At 55.0% G+C, this 19,313-nt stretch overlaps 2 protein-coding genes across 6 annotated transcripts in view; one reads left to right on the top strand and one right to left on the bottom strand.

Annotated features, from left to right (window-relative positions):
• The window catches only part of WDR48 (WD repeat domain 48), a 32,707-nt gene extending 23,603 nt beyond the window's left edge, over nt 1–9,104 (top strand). For 2 of the 3 annotated variants that reach the window (XM_079795538.1, XM_079795537.1), the window contains 5 exons: nt 1,242–1,347; nt 2,279–2,366; nt 5,314–5,390; nt 6,744–6,936; nt 7,400–9,104. In XM_079795538.1, coding sequence (XP_079651664.1) covers nt 1,242–1,347; nt 2,279–2,366; nt 5,314–5,390; nt 6,744–6,936; nt 7,400–7,495 — 560 coding nt within the window. In that variant the 3' untranslated portion in view covers nt 7,496–9,104. Of the gene's footprint in view, nt 1–1,241; nt 1,348–2,278; nt 2,367–3,667; nt 3,704–5,313; nt 5,391–6,743; nt 6,937–7,399 lie in introns of all 3 variants that reach the window. The other variant, XM_079795536.1, reaches the window with a different exon arrangement.
• A 137-nt stretch (nt 9,105–9,241) lies between these two features.
• Nucleotides 9,242–19,308, bottom strand: GORASP1 (golgi reassembly stacking protein 1). Of its 3 annotated transcripts, XM_079795540.1 has the most exons (10): nt 18,679–19,093; nt 17,685–17,832; nt 16,369–16,449; nt 15,631–15,834; nt 13,854–13,940; nt 13,599–13,729; nt 13,019–13,346; nt 12,153–12,303; nt 11,543–11,692; nt 9,242–11,317 (listed from the first exon to the last, which is right to left on the bottom strand). In XM_079795540.1, exons 4-10 carry the CDS (start codon nt 15,757–15,759, stop codon nt 11,067–11,069), a joined length of 1,227 nt encoding a protein of 408 aa, XP_079651666.1. In that variant the 5' UTR covers nt 15,760–15,834; nt 16,369–16,449; nt 17,685–17,832; nt 18,679–19,093; the 3' UTR covers nt 9,242–11,066. The 3 variants fall into 3 exon arrangements, with proteins under 3 accessions (XP_079651666.1, XP_079651665.1, XP_079651667.1); XM_079795539.1 differs by lacking the exons at nt 17,685–17,832; nt 18,679–19,093 and adding an exon at nt 19,114–19,308; XM_079795541.1 differs by having other exon boundaries at nt 15,631–15,850; nt 17,685–19,093.
• Between the last annotated feature and the right edge of the window lie 5 nt (nt 19,309–19,313).

The following is a 19,313-nucleotide window of genomic DNA, read 5'->3' on the forward strand; positions in this document are numbered from 1 at the left end:
CCATGGTGGCTTTTCTTTTATGTCACCTCCCCATCAGAATAGTCCAGTGGACTGTGGCCCAGAGAAACCCAGTGGAAAGATCTCTCCACAGAGGGTTGAGAAAGCTAGGCTCTGGTATGGCTCTGCCATTTATCAGCTGTGTAGCTGTGCGCATGTCATGTCCTGTTCTTGGCTTGTCCTCCATCTATAACATGACAGTTAAACAGGATGCCCTCAGAGGCCCGTGTCCGATAAAGATTAGTCAAGAAACAGTCAGCACCTCTTGGATCCAGGTTTTGGTTGGAGGAAGAAGTCCCAGGAAACCCCAAATCATTCTTCAAGTCAAAGTGCCACAGTAAAGCAGGGCAGGGCCCGCCCACCTCCCCAGCCAGAGCTCAGGACACTATGGTGTCCACCTGTCTGGTAATCTGCTGTACCTGCTCCGTGCTCAGCGTATACTCAGGAGCTGCTTAGATTAGATTATTGAGCTCAAGTACTCAGAGGCCTGTAGTGAGTTGTAGGTGGGGAGAATGCAGATAAATGGGCATGGACCCTGTCCTGCAGGGACTGACGTTCTGCTGGGCAGAGAGCTGCCTACAGGAAGCACTGAGTTCAGGGAGAAGTGCCGGGTGCCATGGGAGCGGTCTGAAGGTGCTGTAGGACTTCAGAGGATGGGGTTGCTTCCGGGTTCATTGGGGAAATACTCTGAGCAAGTTGGCACCTGAGTGGGGGTTAACTGCACTTGGGTCAAAAGATTACAAAGAAAACAGTGAAATGAGATGTGCAGAGAACAATATGAACAAGAGCATGACCCCTGAGGATTTTATTTTTCACTGGTCCCTCTGCTGTTAGTTATGGCCACCATTAAAATATTTTTTTTTCTGACCCAATAAGTTTTTCCGAGCTTGGAGTTCTAAAAACACACACCAGATTACCATTTATAAACACACTTTCCTAGACTTCCCTGTGGTTCAAGTAGATGGTTATGCTTTTGCTTCAGATCTCAAACATTAATCTCTTCTACTAAAACCCTCTAAAATGCAGTCATTTCTCATGGGGCACATCACAAGTTGCTATACCAAGTATTGCTTACTTTCAGGAATTAGACTTGGTTTGTTTTTTGCCTTTATTTTTTACTCTGGCTGACTTAAAGGACTTTAACTTTAAAAATATTGCAGTGTTTGAAGCCTGGGTAAACAAAATGTTTAGAATCTGTTCATTGCACTAACTCTGCATCTGACGCCATCTGTATCTTTCCCTAGTAAATGGGGAGCAGGAGAACCGAGTACAGAAGGGGAATGGCTATTTCCAAGTGCCCCCCCACACCCCCGTGATCTTTGGCGAAGCGGGAGGCCGCACACTGTTCAGGTATGAGCAGGGGGAGGGCAGAGGCATGTCTAAGGATGCATCTCATTGCTCAGAAGTAGTAGTCCAAGCAGAGGCTATAAATGGTTTATCATCACCTCTAGAGGTGTCAGAGATTGGGAAGCTTTTCCATCTCCGTGAGATAGTTAAGTGATGCTATTAGACCACGTTCTAACTGGGAGCTGAGCCTCTGCTGTTAAATGAGGTCGACACCTTGCCTCGAGGCAGCTTCTCTGGTGTTGTCTGCAGGAAACTCACTTTCACTTCTTCAGCATGACTGCCGGGTCAGGGAACAGATGGCAGCACCAGAAGTCCCTGTCCACAGGGCAGCGTCAGGGTAGGTGACGGCCCGCAGGCTGGGTCAGGCAGGATGGACGGGGCTGCTCCTGGGAATTGTTGGGCCCAGCGATGGCCCGATGTGAGGTGCGAGGCTGGCCTTTGTGTGGCCCTGCAGGAAAGAGCTACGCTGGCCTTACCTCCACGTTGCCAGCAAGGCCTGCTAGAGAGATGGGGAGAGCTCACAAGAGCCTGCTGTAGGGCCATGAGTAAGAAAAGGGCTTGTCTTGCCGGTGAGCGCAGAATTCTCTTCCTTTATGGTGGTTTCCTGAGCGCGTTACCAAAATACCCTGCCCCCGCTCCGTGGGGAGGCCTGTGCCGTGGGCTGCAGCGCTGGCAGGGGATCTTTCTTGAGGGCTTTGCCTACACACAGGCTTCCCGCCCTCACGCAGGGACTCAGAGGCAGCGCTGGTGCTGCTGGCCTCGGAGTCTGCTCTCGCTCTAGCTGAGGGAGCCATTCGGCTGGCTGCACTTTCTCTCCTCAGCTCAGTGGGTTGTCCTGAATGAACTCTGTAAGGTCCTGGCCCTTTGTCTGGTGTTTATAACGGGTTTTGTCATCTTGCTGTCATGTCACTTACTACCTGATGGCTGTGTTTAGGCTGCTCTGCCGGGATTCCGGAGGGGAGACGGAGTCCATGCTCCTTAATGAGACGGTGCCACAATGGGTAATTGACATCACTGTGGATGTAAGTGTCCTCCACTCCCACTTTGCCCTTGTGTTTTTTCCAAATCATGAAGCCCATGCAGAACTGCTTTAGACTGGATAACCTTAAAGTGTAATAAAAACTAGATTGCCAAAGAAAACAGATACCAAAAAGCTAACAGGACAGCAGTTCCCCGCATCCTGAGCTCCAGCTTAATCAGTGTTCCGCCTCCCGAGGCTCCATCAGAAAAGTGCGGGAGAGTAGCCTTCCCGCTGCGGCCGCTGAGCCTGGGGAACCGGGCCAGCGACAGAGCCAGGAGCCCCGTGTCAGCTCTAAGCCCTTTGCAACCACCGGGCAGCGTCCACCGGGGCCACTGCTCAGCCCTGCGCCGGTGCCAGACTGGTTGGCGTGTCTACAGTGACTTCCTACCTCCTGTCAGTGAAAGCCAGGCGGCACCCAGGGAGGGCTGCGTGCAGTTCTGCCAGCTGACGCGGGAGCCACCCGGTGCCGGTGACACCCCTTCAGACCTGGCAATGTGAACCGCTCCCAACACCTTAAGTCCTGGGCTCCCCATTCACCTCAGAGATGTCTTTTTGATGGAGGATGAGGAGGGAGTGGTTGTAACTCCCTTTTTACTTGATGTTATTACAGCCTTCCACCTGGAGGGTCCCTTGTCTCCCAGCCCTATATACAGAGCCCTCCAGGCCCCTGCCCGTGGACCCCCGACCCTCTACAGTCTCACTTTCTGTGAATAAATTTATTAAGTAAAATCTAGACTGCCAGGTAGAATCCTGTTCTGCTTCCCTGTAGTTCCAAAGTGGCAGAAGTAGTATTGGTATTCATCTGTTTATATCTGTATTGGTTTTTAACTATAAAAATAATCTATGCTTATTAAAGAAAATAAATGAATAAAGTGAAACGCCCATCCCTTTCTCAGTCACTCCTTCTCTTCCATTTGCTCCCTGTCCTTCTGCCCAGAGGTAATAACTGTTACTAGTTCAGTGCAGAGCCGCTAGTGCTTTTTTCTATGCTACACAAGCATATATTACCTGTATATATGCATATAGCTTGTTTTATTTTGCACAAGATCTATTACTGTTCTGCAACTTGGTGGGTTTTTGTTTTGTTTTTTTTACTTAAAAATCTATCTTGAGCATTTTTTCATGACTCAACAGATTGGATCATTTCTTTTAAATGACTGTATACTATTTCGTTGTAAAAATGTACCATAATTTATTTAACCAGTACCCTATTAGTGGGCACTTAGGTTGTTTCCAATGTTTTCTATTACAAACAATGCTTCAGTGAACATCCTTGTACATATAACTTTGTGTACTTTTTAGGATAAATTCCTAGAAGTGGAATTGCTGGATCAAAGGGTATGCACATTTTAAATTTTGATAGATATCGGCAAATTGCCCTCCACAAAGGCTGTACCAGTTTACACTCTCACCACAGTGTATGCGTGCCCACACCCTCACCCACACTGGATACTTTCAATCTTTGCTAAAAGATAGGCAAATACTATCTCATTGTTTTAATATAATTTGGGGTTTTTTTTAATATGTAGTGGGGTTAAGCATCTTTTCATATTGGCCATTTCTATTTCTTCTGTGAATTGCTTGTTTGTGTTATTTACTTATTTCTCTATTGAGTTAGTTGTCCTTCTTATTAATTTATAGGAGCTCATCATATTAAATATTAACTCTTTGACTATTAAGCCTCTTAATTGAATTTTTACTTTGTTCATGGTATTTTTGTCAGGCAAAAAGTTTTAATTTTATATAATCAGATTGACACTTCAGGGTTCTGAGTTTCATGTCTTGCTTATGTATTTCCCTCTCCAAAGTAGCAAAAGTGTTCTCCTGTATTCTCTGGCATGTTTATGATAATTGTTTATATCTAGATCTTTAATCTGTTAGAAGTTATTCTGTTTGGTGTGAAGTAGGATGCTAACTTTCTACAAATGGACAATAGCCAGGGTGCCAACACAATTTTTAAATAATCTATCCTTTTTCTACTAATTTGAATGCTGTCTTTTTCATATACTAAATTTCTGTATATACATGGGTCTGTTTCTAGACTCTCTTCTGTGCTGTTGACTTATTTTGCATACCCCTAAAGCCATATGAAAAGAGATTTAATCTCTAGAACCTTCAGAAAATACTTTGTCCCAGATATACCACCCCCAAGCCAGTGTGACACCTGGTGGATATTCTGTGGTCTTCTCCAAGTCCGAGCTCCCCATAAACCACTACTCCTTTGAGTGTGCAACTCCCCTGGGTTACTTAGGCCTGTGGCTTATTCCTGAGAGGAGACATCTGGATGGGCCAGGGCATGGAGGCTCGGAGGGGATTAATACCCAGAGAAAAGGTGACCAGTTAGATTTATCCTTCACCTAAGTATGTGGTTCACTGCACGGTGGATGTCTAGCTAGTTGGCTGGCGTTTCCACTCTTGTGGAAAACCTCAGCCCTCACTCTGACGTCAGAGGGAAGGAGCGTGGGAGGACCTGGTTGGCCTTTCCATTGCATGAGGGGCCTCGCCAGCGTAGAGAGTATGGTTTTGCTCAAAGACAAATGTTGTGGGTTTCTCTCAAGACACTTAATTTTTTGTTTGGGCCTTTAGGGACCAGCCTTAATATTTTAATGTAGAATTTAGATTTTGGTTTGTATGGCTTCAAGAATTAAAATAAAATTTTTCTCCCTTTAATACCTTGAATTGTTACTTGAAAAGAGCCATGTTTGCAAGTTCATATTGCCGCTGACATTACACATGATCTTTGATTACAAAACTGAGCATTATGCTTTTCTGATACATTTTGTCTAAGGCTGACTTAGATAATGTGGTAGCTTACTGTAAACTTCATAGAAAGTGACTTTTAATTGTAAAACAACTATTAACTTGTAAATCATGTTCTCCTGTTGACATCATTTTAATCTATCAGCTAATAGAAACTATTATACCATTTTTTACTTTTAATATTTCAGAAAAATATGCCCAAATTCAACAAAATTCCTTTCTACCTCCAACCTCATGCATCTTCAGGAGCAAAAACCTTAAAAAAGTAAGTAAATGTACTGTCATGTGATGCTTTTACCTAATTACCAGACAGGTTTTTTATTCCTTATTATTGCTTTTATAGCAAAGGAGGCAAGGACTAGATGTAAGGCTAGTTTTATAATATCACTTGACACAGTTTAACCATTTACCAAGTACCTGCTGTGGTAAGCTCCAGATGTTCAAAAATAAGACATGGATTTCGTCTCTTGCCATAATCTGTGCCCTACACTCTCCTATGGAAGAGTGACGGTGACCTCACCCTCCATTACTGACAAGTCCCCGTGCCGGGTGGGTGCGTGCTCCTGTGTATCCGTAACAACTGCCTTTATGGGTACTGAAGAAATGATGAGCGTCGGGGACAGAAATGAATTTTTGGAGCTTTCCAGAAAGGCTCCTCGAAGGACCTGGGATTTGAGCTAGACATGGAAGGGTGGATAGGGTTTCCAGAGAGATTCCAGGCGCAGGAAACGGTTTGGTCAGGGATGTGGCAGTGGAAGTGGAAGCAAGCGCAAGCACTGGAAACCAGCGAGGACCTCTGTGCCGCAGCCTGGGGTTGGGGCGGGGGTGGGGGGGATAACTTAAGAGGGAAGTCCGAGAAGAAATTCCGGTTTCATTGGTGTATATCCTAGCAAATAAAATCCACAACTTTAAAACCTTTTGTTGGGGGATATTTCCAAACATATACCCAACAAAGAACAGGAGAAGGAACCCCCATTATCCCATCCAGCAGCTTCCATTCTCCACACACGGCCCAGCTGTGCTTCATCTGCTACTTCCCCCTACCCTCCCCCCACCTGCCTGCACTCACACAGGAGCAAGTCCTAGATCTCACTTCACTAGACGTAATGACCGGACACTCAGGATGCTTTCGGAGTTTGAGCCCGAGCCTACTTGGTTCGACCATTAACTGACATCAGAGAAACAGAAGTAGGTTTGGGGTGAGGCAGTGGATGAATCTAGATGTGGACATGCAGAGTTTGAGGTTCCTGGGGAACAGCCAACTGGAGATACCCAGTCAGCTACTGGGCTTGTGGGTGTGGAGTGGGGGCAGGAGGTTGAGACTCAAGGTGTCAGCTGTAGGGAGGCAGGCCCTGGGGGAAATTGGCCTGGGCGCCCGGGACCCCTTCCCTTCCGGAGCAGTTGGTGTGTCTGTTCTGGTGCGGCAGCAGCACGGCTTACAGGGCACCACGGAGATCGGTTGGCAGTTCTAAAAATGGTGTAAGGCGATGACTAAAAATTGTATTGGTTTATGTTTCTGTGGTATGTTTTCACCTTTATAAAATGTTAACACCGAAGAATATGGAAGAGATAATATCCAGTGACTTCCTGATGTCAAGTCTGCCCTTGCTTTTTACAGAGATAGACTTTCTGCTAGCGACATGCTCCAAGTCCGGAAAGTAATGGAACATGTTTATGAGAAAATCATCAACTTGGATAATGAGTCTCAAACCACTAGCTCTTCCAATAATGAGAAACCCGGAGAACAGGAAAAGGAGGAGGATATTGCTGTGTTGGCAGAGGAGAAGATTGAACTTCTGTGCCAGGACCAGGCAAGTGGACTTGCGGACCAGAGCCCCACTTGGCCAGGGCGGTGCTCGGACAGTTACATCACGGGGTCCGATTATGGTCCCAAGTCTGTTGCCTTTGGGGGGGCTTCTGCTTTTAAAGAGGCTCTAAGGAATTCTGGGTGTCTCCCAAGGAAAGGACACGGGGTCACCTTGATCTGCAGAGCAGGTTCTGTTGTTGGTTTAGGAAGTGAAGTGGAGGTGGGTGGAGCTGTTTTAAATTAAGATGCACTGAAGGCCTTCGCGAGGAATGGCTGGAGCTGGTGTCCTGCGCCCAGGGTTGTGCCTGTATGCGTGGCAGTCAGGCCCACAAGAGCAGGCCACCCCAGGGTGGGGGTGGGGTGGGGGTGGGGGAGGGGAGGGCACTCTGGATCACCTGTGAGAGGCAGCAGTAGAGGCCTTAGATGGCAGAGGCTTTGACATTTCTAATTTATGTTTTGCTGTGCAGGTTTTGGATCCAAATATGGACCTTCGGACAGTGAAACACTTCATATGGAAGAGTGGCGGTGACCTGACCCTCCATTACCGACAGAAGTCCACGTGAGGGGGGGCGAGCGCTCCTGGGTATCCATTTACTGACCTTCCTCTGTGGCCCCGAGAGTAGTCCTAGGAAGCCCACTGAGCCAGTGGGAGCCAGACTTCTCACGGCCGATTGGTATGGACAGATTCTCTTTCAACTGCAGTGACTAATGGAAATGTAATATAGAAACAGTCTCCTTGTGTAGAGTAAGCTGTCCCCAGGGAGGCAGAGTCCGAGAGCAGAACCCCAGCCAACTGTCTCTCGAGGTGTACAGAGAACTGACAGGCCAGCGCAGGCCTGGCTTCCTCCTTTTATTTCAAAGGACCTTATCTTCGTTAGCACTTGTTAGAAACACATCCCGTTGGGCCACATCTGTCACCGTGTTTCCCCTTCACACACGCTGTGTAGCTTTTCTAAGAGAGTACATTCCATTCGTGCAGTACCTATGAAGGCTTTTTCCACGTTTGTCATTAAAAACAAATTGTTTTCCCACTTAAGACAGTTATTTTTAATAGGAACTTGCTGTTGCACAATTCGAGAGCCAGCCCATTTCACAATAAATGACTGTGTTGGGCTTGTTTTTACTACTGCACCTCAGATGTGTTCCTGTGGCTGGGTCTGTGGAACCTCCAGGGGCGGGGCCATCACACTTGGACTGCTGTGCCCCGGACCGCCTGGCAGCCACAGGGAGGTGCGGCGGGCTTCCTCCTTCCTCCTCTGTCATTTTATTTACGGGCAGAGCCAGGGGGTGCCAGAGGTACTTGCTCTGGTGAGCAGCAAGGCGCCATCAAAACTGAAGACCGCGGTGAGATTTTAACTTCGTTTAAAATGCTACCTAAAATGTATGGTGTCCGTGCAAGCCTATCCTGGGAATTCATAGCCTGGAAATACACATATTTGTTTCCCAGTTTTATATGCAGGTTTTTGTTGTGGTACCTATATCCAGATTGCTTTTCACTGTTCTTTCTAACAATCTAAAGCTTTCATAGAACCATTTGGATCTTGTACAGAATATAACTTATTGGGGATAAACACTTCCACTTTTGGCATAAGAACACTTGGGATTCTCCCCAAGGTCATTTGTATTCAGACTAGAGCAGCCCGACCAGACTCCGTGAGACACGCCTCCTGTTGGAGCCAGAAGCACAAGTGCCTTCAGAGGCAGTTTCTTCCCGTCCAGGGGCCTCCCCAGCCCGTGCGGCGGCGCCCATAGCGGCAGGGCCTGGGGCGGGGGTGGGGAAGGGTTTCTTTTCTACATCTTCACGGGTTCAGCTGAAGGCAGCCGATGGGCCTCGGTCCAGACCTTACCGTTGGAGACTCTCGGATTCGCACAGCCGTAGGGCCAGGGCTCCCGCACCGCGGGCAGCCTCCTCTGGGAAGTGGACAGGTCACTGCCGCTGGCTCTCTGAGGCCGTGAGCCCCCTCCCTCCGAGCCCTCCCCTCACGCAGAGAGCAGCCCACTTCTTTTGTAAACAGCCCTTTCTATCTGTTGGATACACAGTGCACTTTGGCTGCACATTTTTTAGCAATAGGTGTGAATTCATGTCCAAAACACCACCAAACTCATTAGCAGCCCCGTTGTGTTTGCATGAGGGGCCCTTGGGCTGAAGGGATGGGTTTTGCTGTGGGCCACGTGGCCCTGCTCCCGAACCCCGAGGGGCGGCTGTGCTCCCCCCCTGCCATAGATCTGACCCCAGCATGGTTGTCCTTTTTTCTTTTCTTCCCATCAAACCAGTAAGTTTCCGGAAAAGTTGACAGTCTGCAATGCCAAAAGGGTAAAAATCTGTATTTCACAGTTGTACAGAATAAAGGCTTTAGTTAAAATATTCAAAGCATAGTACATGTTTATTTTTTCACTTGTCATTTTCCTTCAGAGCAGATGATAGAGAAACTGAGAAACCTCTGGTTTTCCTGTTTACCCTGGAAATAATTATCATTGATACCCACTTTATCCTCCAACTTAGGAAGAGGCGAGTGTAAAGCGAGGAAGAACCAGAACCCTTGGGTGAGGGTGACGGGGCCAGGGGGCCAGGCTGCCAGGCTGCAGCGCAGGGACCCTGCCCTCGCGCAGTCCCTGGTGCTTGTTCTTCCTGCAGCTCTGCAGCAGAGCTGGGCTCCCCGGCAGCCCAGGAACAGGCCACCCAGGCCTCCTGCTCGGCGTGGACAGGGCTCGCTGTCCGTGCGGTCAGAGAGCTAGAAACTTAGTGTTCACTAATTGGGGCCTCCCTCCATACTCCTGGCTTGTGCCGCCTTCGGCTGATAGTCCTTGTGCTACGGGCTAAAGCTCTGAATTTCCTTGTACATGCGGACGTTACAAATCAAGCAGCAGCGGGGACTCAAAGTGGACAGACACTAGAGGACAAGGCCAGAGGCAGCCTTCGTGGTAACCAGCAGGGAGTGTGGGAAGGCAAGGGACTCTGGCCGGGGCAGGTGAGGACCCCGTCCCTGGGGGAGCCCTCCTCTTCCTGCAGGACAGAGCACAAGACCCATGCGTGCCTTAGCCTCCCCAAGGCACCTGGTGGTAGGAGGAACCACACACACACCCACACACACACACACACACACTATGGGAAAGAACAGAAGGGCCCTCACCCACTCTTGCCCTGGCCTCTCGCTTCCCCTTGTGGTGGGAGCTGTGTGTAGAGATCTAGTCAGGACTGGCTTTGAGAGTGTGCTTAGGATGAATTTAAATTTGTAACCTATTCACCACTGGGGCTGGCTGGGTGCCTTGTGTATGTAGAAGAGATTGTTGTGTAACTTTGGGGATACTAGGTCTGTAGGGAGTCAGCCCTGGGGAAGAAGAAACATCGTGGTCTAAGCACAGGTAGGTGTCTGCTGAAGGTTCTAGAATTTCCAACCCTCCTCTCCCATGAGAGGTGGGCAAGTTCACTGCCTCTCTTTTCCAGCTGTGACTGGCAGGTGTCAGTCAACCTGAGCCGGCTGTGCAGCGTGGCACAGGGATGGGGGCACATGACAGAAGAGACAGTAATTGGGGCTTCAAGGGTCCCCGGGGCTTGGGGTGCCTTCCAGTAGATAGCACTGGCTCAGCTGTGCAGGAAGAATCAAGGCAAGCTCTGCAAAGCTGTTAGGCAAACACCACACCAACCCCTTCCTCCCTTACCCCATGATCACGTCTGGACCCTGCTGTCCTGGGAAGCCACAGTGACCACGCAAGAGCAAGCACTGGGCCTCAGCGTACACAGCCAAGATGCCCTTCCCCAAGGCCCACGCCTCCTCGCCCCACCAGCAAGGCTCCGTGTGCCACACAAGCAGCCAAGAAGCCTTTCCTCTCCTACCCCAGCTCCCTGCCACCCCAAAAGGATGTGCTCAGGATTCTCAAACAAGGGCTCCATTCCCCAAAGCCAGACCATCACGCAGAGTGCTGCTAGGTCATCTCTTGGAAACCAGGAGGGTGAGTGGACACGAGCCCCCCACCTGCAGAAGTCCCTGCACATCACTCGGAGCCACAGCCTAGGAAGCTGGACGTGCTGGGCTGGGATCGGGCGAGGGGCTGGGCCCGCAGTGTGGCCTGAGCCACCTCCCCACACCTGGACCTCAGGACATGCCATCAGGGGCCTGGCCGTTGCCCAGGGTGTTATTCGGGGGTAGCGAGCTGGGCCTGGCTGGCTGCCTCGGCTTCCGCCCTGAGACCTGGACTTGCTGTGCTTGCCGGCTCCTCCTCGGCCTGAGCTTCGAGCAGCTCAGCAGACAGCCCGTCCTCTGGCGAGGCTGCAGAGGTGAGGCTGTCGGGAAGGGTCAGCTGAGGCAGGTGGTCCTGCTGGGCCTGGGCACCTGGGCTGTCCGGGAAGGAGACCTCAAACTCTGATCCAGACCACGTGGCCTCACCTGAAACACACAGGATGGGGCTCAGGAGGCCTGCAGAACCTGGGGCCAGTGTGCTGGGGGCAGTAACCTCACTGACCTCCAAATCCCACCCCAGACACTGAGGGGGAGGAGAGAGCCAGAGTAAAAACACCTGGACGTGGCTGGATTCCTCCCAAATGCCAGCCTCTGACCCACTGCGAAACGGGGCGGCCTTCCCAGAGGCCTCGGCAGGTGCCAGCCACTCACCGGCACGCTCGTGAGAGCCACTGCTGGAGCAGACGTCCTCCGGCGCTGCGGCGGGCACGGCGGTGGAGGTCAGCTCTGAAAAGGAGGGCAGGCTGGGCCAGATGCCGGCACTGCTGTCCGAGAGGGAGATGCCCGACACGTCCAGGAAGCCTAGGGCACGGGGCACAGTTCTTTGCTAGCACAAGACCCTGCCTGCTGAAGGCCGGTACCCTGGCTCACTCTGCCCCGTTCCTGGGGCATCTGGCTCAGCCTGAGACTAATCTCAGCCCAACCCAGAGGTTCCCCTCCCCCCCCCCCAACTGCTTGTTTCACAGGAAAGAAAGGGGCCTGGCGTTGGGCATCATGGGAGTAGCACAGTGGCAGAAGGACCAGGCCCTGCTCTGTCCCCAATTTGCTGAGACCTTGAGCAGGCCACCTCTCTCCTCTGGACAGTAGTCTCCCCGTCTACACGCTGTATGTGGTCACTTGCAACCATCCTGGCACAGGGTAGGGGTCAGTAGGTCTGAGGAAGGTTTCGGTACTGTCGCCCAAGTCCAGGCCTGAGCCTGGGGCCCATTTCGGCACCAGGGGTTGCAGGTGCCTAGCCTCCTTGCCAGGGCCTGCTCACTACCTGGGTCCATGACTCGCTGCACCGGAGGCGGAGGCTGGAGAGGCGTCTCCATGGGCCGAGGCAGTTCCCCAAGGTCAGGCACACCATAGCCGAGGTGCCCAGGCTCGGGAAGCAGGCTCTCTACGGAGGAGCCAGGTGCCTGCAGCAGGGCCTAGGGGAGCCAGGGAAAGAGGGACAGGGAGAGGGCCGTTGGACAGTGTAGTCCAGCTTCACCCCCAGCCCCCACTTGCCCCAGAAGCATCGCTCTGCCTGAAGGAGCCAAGAGCCTTGGTGGTCGGTCCCTCTCTATGGGTGAGGTGAAGTCAGACGGGCCTGGCTGGCCTCCCTGGCAGTGCCGGCATGGAGAGGGAGCACTCTTGCCACTCGGCTGAGGAGCCCAGGTGTCAATGACCCACAAGAAGCAAGGGCCTCCCTGAACCCCAGCATGCTTAGAAAGCAATCCTCCCATGCCCCGGGCACAGATCCCAGGCACCAGCCGTGCCTAAAGGCATTCAGGGGACCTGCTCAACAGCCGTGAAGACAAGACCAGCACTCTCCGGCAGGCGTGGCCGGACCACCAGCCCAGCTGGGACTCTGGATGCCAGCCTCTGGCCCAGCCTTCCCACAGACTCCCTGAGGCCCAGAGCAAGGCTCCGCCCACCCGAGCCTGCTTCCCACTCAAAATACAAATGACTCCTAGTGCCTTGCCACTACCCTCACCTCCCCTCAGTGGCAGAACCAAAGCGGGTTTCATTGTCCCAGAATGGGCCCACCTGCTCCCATGGGGTCCCACAAGCAGGTGGGCCTAAGGGCCTCCAGAACCCCCTCTTCCTTCTGTCCACATGAAGCTCCCCTCACCCCCTAGTTGACAGGTGTTCCCCACGTACCTCCAAGTAGTCACCCTGCCTGGAACCCATCTCTGGGCCAGGAGGGGCAGGAGACTCCAGGGGGGTGGTTCCAGGTGGCAGGGCACCAGGTGGTGGGGTACCAGGTGGTAGGGCACCGGGTGGTGGGGTACCAGGTGGTAGGGCACCGGGTGGCGGGTTACCAGATGGCAGGGCACCGGGTGGTGGGGTACCAGGTGGCAGGGCACCAGGGAGTGGGGTGCCAGGTGGCGAGGTACCAGATGGCAGGGCACCAGGTGGCTTCTTGTGGTAGCTGGGGGGCTGGATTGGGATCCGATGCAGATACCCGTAGCCGATACCACACCCCAGACTGCCGAAGTCCAGAAACATTCAATCCAGGAGTTGTCCCACAGCCTTTCCTATCTCTGCCACCCCCACCCACCAATGGCAGTGAGGGGGCTACAAGGATGCCTCCTGGACCATGGTCAGCCTCAGGATCCCTAAACCAGGGCCCAGCCCTCCACCCCCAACCATGGGACTCTGGGGTCCATGCCCACCGGCCAGGCCCACCCAAGGGCCCCACCAGGACCCCACCCTACAGCCCTCCGACCCCCGGAAGTACCTGCCCTCTCCACCCCAGGCTGCGTTGGGAGTTACAGACACCTCCCGGCAGGAGTCGGACTCGGAGTTATAAACCATCAGCTTCAAGGGCTTCCCCTCGTGGGACTCGATGAGAGTGAAGAAGTCCTCAGACTGGGACAAACACACAGGCCTGAGCCCGGGCCCCAGCGCTGGAACTGGAGGCACTTCTCGTGGACAGCACCCACATCTCCACACCCACTGGGGTCTGCAGAGGGCTGGGCCTCGGGTTCCTCACCTCCTGCAGGAGCTGGTCTGAGCCAATCACATAGTCTGTGTAGGGGCACAGGCCAGCGAGGGAGGCGGGCGAAGAGGGTTCCACTTCCTGGGGAAAGAATTGAGATCCATCACCTCACTACTGGAGTGGAGGAGGGGCTGGGAGCCGTCTCTCCAGGTAGTCTGTAGGACACTTGCCCTCCGTCCCCAGGCCAGGGCCTCGAGCCCAGACTCTCCTACCTTACCCCCGAATTCCCCTCCGTCCCCCAGGTCCACAGCCTGCCCAGCAGAGGGCAGTACCGTGACATGGCTCACAGCACTGAGCTCTGGCACCTGACCTGGGTTCAACTCCTGACTCCACCAACTGCTAGCTGGGTGACTGGACAAATACTTAACCACTCAGCCGCAGGTTCCCAACAATTAAAACTACGGCATGCAGCGCTTACTCACAGGGCTGCTGAGAAGATTTTAGAAATAATATACGTAAAGAATGAAAACCACACTTTGGCCCACAGTAAGTGCCCAATTGCATGGCTGTTAAGACACCTGGGTAGGGGATGGAGGCGAGGGCAGTGAGCAGGACTGGGTACAAGGATACCCTCTCCCTTAGAGGGGGGCCTTGAGACACTGGACCAGTCCTAGCCTCTTAGAGCAGTGGTCGGCAAACTGCGGCTCGCGAGCCACATGCGGCTCTTTGGCCCCTTGAGTGTGGCTCTTCCACAAAATACCACGGCCTGGGCAAGTCTATTTTGAAGAAGTGGTGTTAGAATAAGTTTAAGTTTAAAAAATTTGGCTCTCAAAAGAAATTTCAATCGTCGTACTGGCGATATTTGGCTCTGTTGACGAATGAGTTTGCCGACCACTGTCCTAGAGGAACGCGCAAGGATCTCCACCATCGCCCCGTGGCACTAGTGGACAAGCTGAGGTAGGTCAAAAGGTTGAGAAGGCTCCCCAGGAAGTCGGTGAGCAACAGAGGAGGCTAGAAAACCAGCCAGTTTCCAACTCGGGGCACCCTCCTGTCACCAAGCCGCGGGACCAAGCATTCTTGCGAACTTGGGCACCATCAGTGGCCGCACGTGTCACATGTGCACGTGTAGCTGTGATGGACACTAACAGCAACGTCGGTGACAATTCCGTCACTGAGATTCACAAGGTTCAGACCCCAGGCACCAGCCCAGTGCCGAGGTGCTCTCAGAGGACCTGCCAGAAAAAACACCGAGGCGTCCCGGCAGCGCAACCACCCTCCAGTAGATGGCAGCACCACCTTTCAAAATCAGAAGCCGTGTATAGAGCAGGGGGGAACCTTTTTTCTGCCAAGGGCCATTTGGATATTTATAATATCACTCGAGGGCCACACCAGATTATCAGCTTAAAAATCAGCCTGCTCTATTCAGTCAAACATTGAATTAACTCACCACTAATGCCTTGGCAGAGCCAGACTGAATGATTTCACAGGCCTTCTATGGCCCGCGGGCTGGAAGTTCCCCACCCCTGGTCTAGAGGGTAAAAAAGTGCCCAAAGTCATCCGGCTAACAAGAGGCGAGGCACACCATGCAGGTAGAGAGCTGCCCTCTCTGGACACTGGGATGAGTGAGACCCTGCCCTCAGGGAGTCCTCGCATAGTCCACCTGGCTCCGGACCCTGTCCCAGTTGCCCCCACACCCTGCTCCCTACCCCCAGAAACCCCCCAAACGCCCTCACGTGTTCTGGCCCCACCTTCCCCTGCAGTGCTTGGCCTGGGGCCCGAATGCCCCACTCATCGCCCCACCCACATCCATGCCCAGCCCCACCCCACTCACCAGCACGTGCCACACGTGCTCGCTGGCCCTGTGGAAGCTGCAGAAGCGCACGCTGGCGCCCAGCAGGCCCGGGCCGCCCCACATGTTGCTGGGCACCACCTCCACCTCGCGCACCCTCATGGTCTTCATGTTGAACACCTCCAGCTTCACCGGCTTCTCCACGTTGGCCTTCAGCAGATCCCTCAGCGTGTCCGTCTCCTTGTTCTACGGGGGCAGGGGGCTGACTCCGAGGACCCCCACACCCCATCCGGGCCACTCAGACAAGTCTGGGTCTGAGGTGGGGCAAGGGCCTTGGTGGCCAGCTGCCCCAGCAGGGCCTGGGGTGGGATGGGTCATACACACACACACACACACACACACACACACACACACACACACACCCAAGTAGTGCTAAATCTGCCTCCCTCCGCTCCCCCTCTGCCCCAGAAAGCACAACAAACACATCAAAGAGCCTCCTGGGTTCAGGGCCCTGCAGGCTGTCCCACTGTGCGCTGCCCCTTGGCCAGAGCCCTCACATCTCTCATGCCCCAAGAGGCAGGTCCCTTAGGCCCCGTGGCCACCTCCAAGCGCCCATTAACCTCCAGTCCACCCCAGAGAGCTCAGGAGCTGAGCGCTGGGCAGGGCCTCCCTCCAGAAGGAAAGGGAGGTGGGAGCTGGGCTGGAGCCTCCTTTGGGACATACGAGACACACACACACACACACACACACACACACACACACACACACAGCAAAGCTCACCAGCCTTGAGTGCCCGATGGTGATGATGAAGTCAAAGTAGGGCTCCAGGCCCGCCTGCTGGGCGGGGGAGTTCTCCTGCACCTGTCCCAGGGCAGAGGCCGGTCACTGAGCCAGCCCCGTGACTTCCAAGAAGCCCCAGCCCTCAATTTCAGAGACCAGCACCACTCCCCGTGTCCCAGCGAGGAAACGGGCACTGGCATGAACTGTCCCGGACAGGCCACACGTGGGCATGGTTAAGGTGACCTCCCTCCTCTCTCACCACCTTCCCGGGCACACATGTGTCCTCTTTAGGAAACAGCTCTTCCCTGACCCTGATCCACAGACCACGCTCCCAGGGATGCCTCGTAGGAGAGCCCAGGGCAGTCCTGCGGGCTACCAGGAGGCCCCACGGAGCAGGGTGGCGCAGGCCTACAGCGAGCGCCAGGAGGGTTCCCAGAGAGGTTAAGATGTGGGCAGAAAGGGAGGGCCCTTCGTACGGAAGTGGGCGGGGCCCCATGGTGGACAGAACCAGGGCTGTGGCCAGAAAGAGGCAGCGGGGAAGGCAGCCTGTGGCCAGAGGGCCCCAGACCCTGTGGTGACAGAGCCAAGGTCAGCCCAGCAGGTGACGGGGGCTGCTGAGGAGAGCAGACCGCAGGGGCAGGAAGGAGCCTCAGCCCTGGAGCCTGGTGAGCAGTGCCAAGTCCCCGCCTCACGATTCAGCCTCCGCTCCTGTGCAGGACAGGGGAGTCGTTCCTGGCCCCAGGGTGCTCCCTCCCTGCCCTGGACTCCCAACTCCTGCCATCGCCCAAAGCACAGCAACCAGGGCTGCAGCTACAGCCCCAATCCCTCTCAGAGGCCCCATTTACAGAGCCTGGCCCAAACAATGCGGCCTTTATCTCCGGTCCAGGTCCCAGCCCCGAAGGTGGGCTCCACCCCTCAGGCCTCGGGTGTCCTCACTTGACGCCCTGATGATCAGGCATCTGCCAGGCCCCAGCCCAGAGGGCATGGGGCTCCTGTGGCCTCCGGTTCCGCTCACCTCTGCCAGGGCAAGGCCCTGTGGCTTCTGCCACCCACCAGCCCCTCCAGTCGTGGAACCCCCAAGCCCGTGGTCGGCAAACTGCGGCTCGCCAGCCACATGCGGCTCTTTGGCCCCTTGAGTGTGGCTCTTCCACAAAATACCACGGCCTGGGCGAGTCTATTTTGAAGAAGTGGCGTTAGAAGAAGTTTTAAGTTTAAAAAATGTGGCTCTCAAAAGCAACTTCAATCGTCCTGTTGATATTTGGCTCTGTGGGCTAATGAGTTTGCCGACCACGGCCCCAAGCTGAAGGAGAGCTCACCGCTGAGTTTTCGGATCAAAGCCCCTGCATGCCGCCACCTCCAGAAGCTGCCGTGGCTTCCAACGAGAGGATCCACTCCAGCCCCAGTTAGCCTGGCTCAGAGGGCCCCTGCTCCCCACCCCTTTAGGGGGAAGCTGGGACCACGTGGCTTTCGAAAACCAAAGGACAATCCGTCAGGGAGAGCTTGGCAGAGGCATTCCTACCTGTTCCGGGGCCACTCTAAGCCACCCCACCCCCCTCTGGTAAGACCCTGCTCCTAAAGCCATGCCACCTGGCACCTGCCCGCTACTGCTGCCCTCCACCATGAAGGAGGTTCCAGAGGCTCAGGAACCCGGTCTCCAGGCCCAGCCCCCTCCCAGCCACCCAGAGCCTCTGCCTCCCCTCTCCTGTGGCCTTGTGCCGGTCTGGCTGTGCTGACTGCCCTGGGCCTGGTCATTGACCACTATGGCTCTACAGAGGAAATGGTCTGTGCTGCTGCCCACTACACCCCCACCGCACCCCCACTCCCGCAGCAAGCAGGGCCCTCTGTCTGGCTTTCCCTTGGGGGTTCCCATCACGTCCAACCCTCCAGCCCCCCCACCCACAGAGCCTGCCATCACAACACAGAGACCATGCAACAGCCAGGCACCAAACTGACAAGCTTGCACCGCTCTCTGCAGCCATCCACGCTACACAAGGGAAACGGGGTCCTTCCCCAGTGAGTCGGAGCGCCCCCTCGCCCTGGTGTGCTCACCTCCGTTACCACCCCTCCTTCTCTACAGTACACATCTCGACCCCGAATCCCCATCGGGCTACGGGACCCTCGCGACCCGCCGCGATCTTTTTCACCCTGGGACCCTCCCCTGCTGCAAACTCTGTCCCCGCGTCTGCTGCGGGTTCTCCCGCCCCCACTTCCCCCCCGGCTGGTTAGCACTGGTCCTCGAGCCCCAGAAGCCTTTCGGACCCCCGGACGGGCGGCGTGTGCGCCCGCCAGCCCCCAGCAGCTGGCGTCCACCTGGTTTTCCCGACCCGCGGACTCGAGAGCGGGGACCGGGTCCCAGGTCCAGCACGGAGCGCGGCACACAGCCGGCAATCACACAGGTGACCTACGAGCACCAACGCGTCCCGCCTGCAGCTGCTGCAATCTTCGCCCGGGAGAAGGGCTGCTCCCGGCGGCCCGACCGGACCAGGAAACGCGCCCGCTTCCTGCACAGCTGGCACTGGGCGGGCGCCGGGCCGCCAGCGGCCGCAGACGGGCCGGGGCCAGGACGGCCGCGGGGCCGCCTCTCGCGGGCCGTTCCCCTCGGCCAGGGGGCCTCGCCCTCCACCCGGGCCGCCGCACGAGGGCCGGGTCCCCGCCTCCGCCGCCCTGGGGCCGGCGCTAAGGGGTCCCGGCGCGTCGGTGTGGACGCCCGGCCCCGGGGCCGCCGGCGCCGCGGGAGCGACTCACCCCGTGCAGGTGGAAGCCCTCGGAGGTCTCCGCGGGCTGCTCGGTGCTGGAGCCCAGGCCCATGGCAGCGGCCCGGCTCCGGCGCCGGCGTCCCCGAACGCGGCGCGGACCCGGTGCCACCAGCGCCGACTCGCCCTCTCGGCGCTCAATTACCAGCGTCTGGTCACGTGGGCGGCTTGCCACGCCCACCCCCCCGGTTC

The sequence above is a fragment of the Cnephaeus nilssonii genome (genome assembly GCF_951640355.1).
Source record: "Cnephaeus nilssonii genome assembly, chromosome: 17".
NCBI lineage: Eukaryota > Metazoa > Chordata > Mammalia > Chiroptera > Vespertilionidae > Cnephaeus > Cnephaeus nilssonii.